This window comes from Sarcophilus harrisii, chromosome 4 (genome assembly GCF_902635505.1).
Source record: "Sarcophilus harrisii chromosome 4, mSarHar1.11, whole genome shotgun sequence".
NCBI lineage: Eukaryota > Metazoa > Chordata > Mammalia > Dasyuromorphia > Dasyuridae > Sarcophilus > Sarcophilus harrisii.
The window spans coordinates 428,628,996-428,635,770 of NC_045429.1; the positions used below are offsets into that span (position 1 = coordinate 428,628,996).

The following is a 6,775-nucleotide window of genomic DNA, read 5'->3' on the forward strand; positions in this document are numbered from 1 at the left end:
GTGGGCAACCTGTTTTCACCCCAGTCTTATTGGGAATGCTTCTAGTTTATCCCCATTACATATGATGCTTGCTGATGGTTTTAGATAGATACTACTCATCATCTTAAGGAAAACTCCATTTATTCCTATGCTTTCTGTTATTTTTAATAGGAATGGGTATTAGATTTTGTCAAATGCTTTTTCTGCATCATCATATGATTTCTGTTTGTTTCATTTCCCTTCTTTCAAGAAGATTGTGCCATCAATCACATGTCTGAAAAATTGGAGTCAAGTCTGAGAATTGGTTGATTCCTGTTCCTTTTCAGTCATCCACTGCTCATAAAAGAGAGCATCTGAACCTGGATACCAGGGCAGTCAGAACAGACATTCTGAGAGCTCAGGATCTCCTTCTAAGAGTGTGGTCTTCCCATCTCCAAGCACCATGATCTCCTTGCCTGTTCTCTCCATCTTGCTCCTTTCCACTTCTGGCCTCTTTTGGGGATCTACAGCAGGTGAGTAAAATTATTTACTTTGAAATGAAAAGTCAGGAATGTGGGAGCTATCCATGGAAACTGTAGCAATTAAGTGTTTCTGACAACAGTTCCTAGACAAATTCAGAATTGGGGATGTCCCCAGTTATTAGGGAAGTTCCCTATAGGGACCATTTCGTCCTTTCCATTTAGGGAAGCCAGGAGGAATATTTCTCCCATTCTTCTCTAAATCTCTAAATCTTTGGCTCTTCAGAATGTGGTGAGAGAGGGACCCATCAATCATCATGATGTGACAAAGACGATAAGCCCTATGTACTGGTAAGCCCAGGGCTTCCTGGGACCAGGCTCAGGCTGTACAATAATAGAATCATGGGGAGAGGGAGGAGGGGAACAGCAGGAACATAGTTAAAGTGCCTTTCCTCAACTGTAGGCAAGGACAATTAGGCCATCAGTGGACCTGGTATCAGATCGTGGTTCTGTTGCTTCTTCCCTGGGTTACAAGTAGTTTCTCCTTGTCTGTGTCCCAGTTTCTTTAATTTTCAATCTATCATCCAGTGGCATCAAAGAACTTGTGGTAGCTCATAATGAACCTACTCTGCCCAGATCATCATGGCCTAATCCATCTGACTGAAAGAAAATTAGAAAGATGAGATAAAAGGAGAAAGAAGGAACAATAACTGGGGTAGGAAGACAAGACGCAAGAATATGAAATACAGCAGATGGGGGCGGGGGGGAAGAGAGGAGCAGGAAGAGAAGCAGGAGAAAGAAAAAATGGAAATAGGAAGAGTTAGGGGGGAAAATGGTGTAGGCCCAGGTTTTCTGCATTCCTTCCATAGGAAACTGAGTCATGTCTTTCTTCACTGGCCCCTTGGGGTCAGACAGATCAGGTGAAACACCCCCACATTCACAGTGCTGATCCTCATTCTGCCTCTTTCTCTACAGATACCTCCCAAATTATCTGCTGCTTCAATTACATTCAAAGGATGATTCCTAGAAAGGTTGTGGCTGACTATGCTCATACCAGCCAGTTGTGCTCTTCCCCAGCAATCATGTGAGTAAACATGTCCAAAGGCCACATCTGGGGGGGGGGGGGGGAAGATGACAGAGAAAGAGAGGGCAGGAGCAGGAAGGGCTTGGCTGCCATAAACAGCCCTTCAGGAAATCTGGCTCAATGGCTGAGACAGCAGAATGTCTCACACTGCTGTGTCTCTGGTAAGTGGAGGACATATTAAAGAGGAGAGAAACCCAGGACTGCTTGAAAAAGCAATAACCTGTATTTATTGTTCCTAGAAGTCTCAAGAACCATATTCTCTCTGGGTACAAGGGAGAGGGCGAGAACAGAACAGACTGTGCCCTGCAGGAGGGATGGGCAGAATGACATGATTAAGAATTTGAAGCTGGATTGGACCATCCAGATCCCCTTATCTGCCTCCCTCCTTTTATTTTCAAGGAGTAAAGATTTTATTGCACTGCTAACAGTGGGGCTAAATCCATAAGATTTTTTTTTTGGCAAGGAGTCACAGCTAACTAGGGGAAAGACACCTTTAAAAAGAAAAGTGCCACAAAAAGGGATTATGCCAGACTGGCAGGCTAAATTCAAGAGAAGTTAATAGACCCCACAATTGGGTTAGCAAAGGAGGAGGATTATGTCATTAACTGCCTGCCTCCCGTTTTTAAAGAAGCTAGAGCAGCTAGTTGGTGCAGTGCATAGAGCACCAGCCCTGAAGTCAGGAGGACCTGAGTTCAAATCTGACCTCAGACACTTAACACATCCTGGCTGTGTGACCCTGTGCAAGTTAACCCAACTACCTCAACAACAACAAAAAAGAGGATGGTCCTGGGATTAATGGGCATGGGGATGACTGGCACAGAAAGCAAGAATACTGAAGGGCCATCTGGAGGAGGAGAAGCCTGGTGCTGAAATCTTTCCCCTTTATATCTTGCTTCTCCTATTTTAGCTTCATCACCAAGAGAGGACTAAAGGTGTGTGCCAACCCCCAAGACAAGTGGGTCCAGGAATATGTGACTGACCTATCAAGAGGAACAGCCTGAGGAAGATGAAAGCCTTCAGTCCATGGGACAAATAGAAATGGTCTCAAAAATAAAACTGACTCAGACTTATTACAAGAACCATTAGTGAGTTGTTAAATTTATGTTGATAAGTCTGGTTTTTTAATCATCTCTCTACAGCCCTTGATTCCAATCTATCCCTCTCCCCACTCCCCCTGATTTATCAGATCTCATGAGAGCCAATGAAAGAAGAGCTGATTCTGCATTTCTTGTGGGAAAGATTTGAAACACTTAGACCCACTTCTCCTTCTCTCCTTTCCCTTGAATTCATATATTCCCTTCTTTTCCACCTTTTCTTTCTCTTCTTGTCTCAATCCTTGCTTCCTTTCTCTCTTTTTTCTTCTCTCTCTTCCTCTCCTCTTTTCCCTTATCCTATTTTCCCTTCCCTAAGATACTATACAGAGGTGGTGTATGGGGGGGAGGGGAATTGGGCTGTGAAAGAAGGGTCAATGTGAGCCATAATAGGCCTGGGATTACATATCCCTGCTGGTAGAAGGTCCATACCCAGCTCAGCTTGAATAATCCCTGATAGAAACCAAATGCATTAAACTATCTAGGGCAGCTTTACTCACACCCCAAGAGGAACTGATGAGTTTGAGAGTGGGAAATCCAAGGATCCTTCTTGTCTCCCCTCAATCTTCCCTTATAACAAAGAAGCCAAAAGACAGAGGGAGAAAATCTTCAGAAAAGTTGATCACCACAAAGAGAAAGGCTGACAGTAAGTGGCCCAAACTCCCAGTGTCCCGCCCAGTGTCCCCACCTCTGCCCAGGCAAATGTCCCACTTTGGTCTCCCTACTTCTCCTCTCTGGGGCCAGGGTGGATCTCTGTCATTTCATACTTGTCTAATGAAGCTGGTGCTCTCTCCATGCACATTGCTGGAGTCACTGTGTCTGTTGTCTCCCCGCCACCCCAACTTGGCTCTGGGTGATAGAAATCTTATCAGGCTGCTCTGTGCTTATCATTTTCATTCTCTCTATACCACTATCCTATTAGGATCAATATCACTGACAGGGAATGGCTAAGCAAGTGGGATATAGAGAACACTATGTGGCATTGATATGTTTTTCCCAAAAAAATAAAAAACAGAATCGCTGTCAGGACTTAATGAGTGTACATAAGAATTATGCTGGGATGTGGGGGAAGCTCAGGTAGAATAGAGAGAGAGAAAAATGATAGCCTGAGATCCTGATCCAGCTTTCTGGGGATTCCTTGGACCTGAATTGAATGGAATGGGATTTCCAAAGCCCAGGCCAGTTCTAAAGATGATCAGTGTGGGGCTTCAAGCAGCATCTCATGACCAGAGCTTGTACCACAAAGTTCCCGAGAATCCTGAACCTCTCAATCCATCCACTGGCCAGTGATATGAAAGAATTCTTTGGAGAAAGAGCCATATTCCTATTTCCTTGAAACAGTCAGTTGATTTTTCATTGGCGTTCTCTGAATTTTGATCTTTCCCTCCTGATTTTCCTAATAGACTTTAAACTCCTTAAAGGCAAGGTTAGCATATAACTTATCTTTCTGTCTTCCACATCACTTAGCACAGAGTCCTGAACAGAGGAGATGGTGTCCAAAGTCTATCTCTAGTTCTCTGCTCCTTCCACACATCATTATTCAATTGCTCTCCTCTGAACTCATTTTGTCAGTGTGCTGCATCTTCCTTTCTCCTGGGCTCCCTCCCATACTGCCTTCAAATATCCAAACCTCTCTGATTCTGAAAACATCTTCAATAGTCTCTGTTGTCCCCCCTATCTACTGTCCTTTAGCTCTCCTGTCTTTCCCAGACCAACCCCTTGGAAAGACCATCTACACTAGCTGTCTTTACCCGGCCACTTCCCAGACCTTGAAAATCTGGCTGCCAACATCACCAGTTAAAACTGCTCTCTCTGAACTTACCACATGGCCATTTCTCAGCCCACAATACAGTTGACTTCTCTGCTTTTCTGTAACAAAACTAGACCACCTTCTAGTTTTCTAAGGTCACTATTGCTGATTTTTCATTCCAACCTCACTTCCCCTCTTTCAATAGGATTGTGTCACCATCCACATGTCTGAAGAATTGAGCAGGAGTCGATTCTGAGAAATTGTTGAACCCTGTTTCTTTTCACTCATATGCTTCCCACAAAGGGCTGGGGTGGGGGAAGGGGTTGGGTAGGTATGGAATCTGAGTCTGGATGTCAGGGATGTGAGAGCAGGCTTGCTGAGAGCTCTGGGTCTCTTCCTGAGAGGTGTCTTCCCTTCTCCAAGAACCACGATCCCCTTGCCTTGCCTGTTCTCTCCATCATTCTCATTTCTGTTTCTGGCACCTTTTTGGAATCTTCAGATAGTGAGTAAAATTACTTTTTCCTTTTGAACTGTGGAAAAAGAGTCAGAACTGTGGGAGCTTTCCATGGAAGCTGGAGCAATTGATTGTTCTTTAGTGACAAGAAGTTGGAGAAGATACTGGAGCAGGAGAAAGAAAAAGAGGAGAGAGGATGAATTAGGGAAGAAAGGAGAATCTTGATGCATAATACAAGAACTAATGTATCCTGAAATGTTAGAACAAGAAGAGAAAGTAGAAATAGAAAAAAAATCCATATATCAACATCTGAAAGAGATCCTACAAGGAAATCCTGTAAAAAAGAAAATATTACAAGCCACAAGTTAAAAAAAGAATAAAAACAGTTCACATATAGAATGCCACAGTTAGAGTCACACAAGATCTAGCAGTAGTATATTAAAACACAGGACTTACAAAACTATATAATGAGCAAAAGAAGTGAGGATGTGGCCAAAAACATTATAGCCAGCAAAGTCAAAAATAATCTTGAACGAAAAAATGGACATTCAGTGAATTGTTGGACTTTTGGAATTTTATTGCAAAAAAACTTGAACTTAATAGAAAATTTGTCACTTAAGATCCATGAGAAATATATGAAAGACTAATTGCAAGGGACTTGATAAGGACAAAGTGTTTTTGATAAATGCAAACATAAATCATATATCTCAAATTGTCTTCAGTAACAGGGTAGTTTACAAGAAAATCTGGGGTAGAGCTGCGTATGATGGGATTTTACAAAATAAAACACTGTAGGAAAAGGTAAAAAAGAATAATTGTCTTATGCCAATAGGGTACAAGAAGAAGAATTGACACAGGGGAATTATATGGGGAGGAGGACGCCTCTTATCAGGAATGAATTGAAGAGGAAACCATACACATAAAACTAGAAAGGTATAAAAGTCTTCTAACTTCAGAAAGATATAAGAGGCTAAAGAGATACAGAAGGGAGAAAAAATAAAGGAGCGTTTTTGCCCTCCTCATATCAGATCTAGGAGAAGGAACAAACAATATATAATTTAGAAGGGAATAAAAGTCTTCTAAATTTGTAAAGAAATAAAAGGGTGAGGGAATAGGATAAGGACAGGGTATATAATAAGGATGTGTAAATTAATGGGAATGGGATAAAGAGGGAGATATATGTATATATGTAATACATATTTATATATAATATATACATATTTGTCTATGATAGATAGATAGATAGATGTGTAAGACTATAAAATTTAGTCTTCTAAATTCAGATAGAAATAAGAGAGCAAGAGTGGGGAGAGAGGATAAAAGAGGGATCCTTGGAGGAGGGTTGGTGAAGTTATAGGAGGAAAAGGTTGATGTAAATCAGACGAATCAGGAGGGATAGGCAACACAATACAATACAACAAACACAGAAATACAATAATAAATGCAGGAGTAAAATTTAACAGAAAAAAAGTAAGGTTAGTAATCGGGATCTCAGACACGGTTAAAGCTAAAATAGATTTAATCAAAAGAGTAAAGTAGAAAAAGTGTAGTAAATGTCAGCCATATTAGTCAATAATGTTCTAGATTATTTCAAATAACTAAACAGTATAATGTTGGAATATTACTGTGGTGTAGAGAATGATGACTTGTGGATTTAAAAAATTATAAAGTCTTGAACATATAAAGGAAGATGTTATCTACCTTCAGAGAAATAGAGGACAGTCTGGTTTTACATAGAGATATATGAATGTATGTTTATGATTAAATGTATATAATATGCATGCATCTATTATTTGTTCATATACATACATCCATGCATATATACATATAGATGTATATATACATACATACATACATTTACACAGAGATGCAAACATATATATGTGTGTGTGTGTGTGTGTGTGTGTGTGTGTATATATATATATATATAGCTACTTAATTGTGACTTTCTTGGGTGAA

At 40.8% G+C, this 6,775-nt stretch overlaps 1 protein-coding gene across 1 annotated transcript; it reads left to right on the plus strand.

Moving 5' to 3' along the window:
• The first annotated feature begins 225 nt into the window (after positions 1-225).
• On the plus strand, positions 226-2,600 carry LOC100918041 (C-C motif chemokine 3). Its single transcript, XM_003770568.4, has 3 exons — positions 226-491; positions 1,413-1,521; positions 2,429-2,600. The coding sequence occupies exons 1-3, from the start codon at positions 422-424 to the stop codon at positions 2,520-2,522; spliced, it is 273 nt and encodes a 90-aa protein (XP_003770616.1). The 5' UTR covers positions 226-421; the 3' UTR covers positions 2,523-2,600.
• The last annotated feature ends 4,175 nt before the right edge of the window (positions 2,601-6,775 follow it).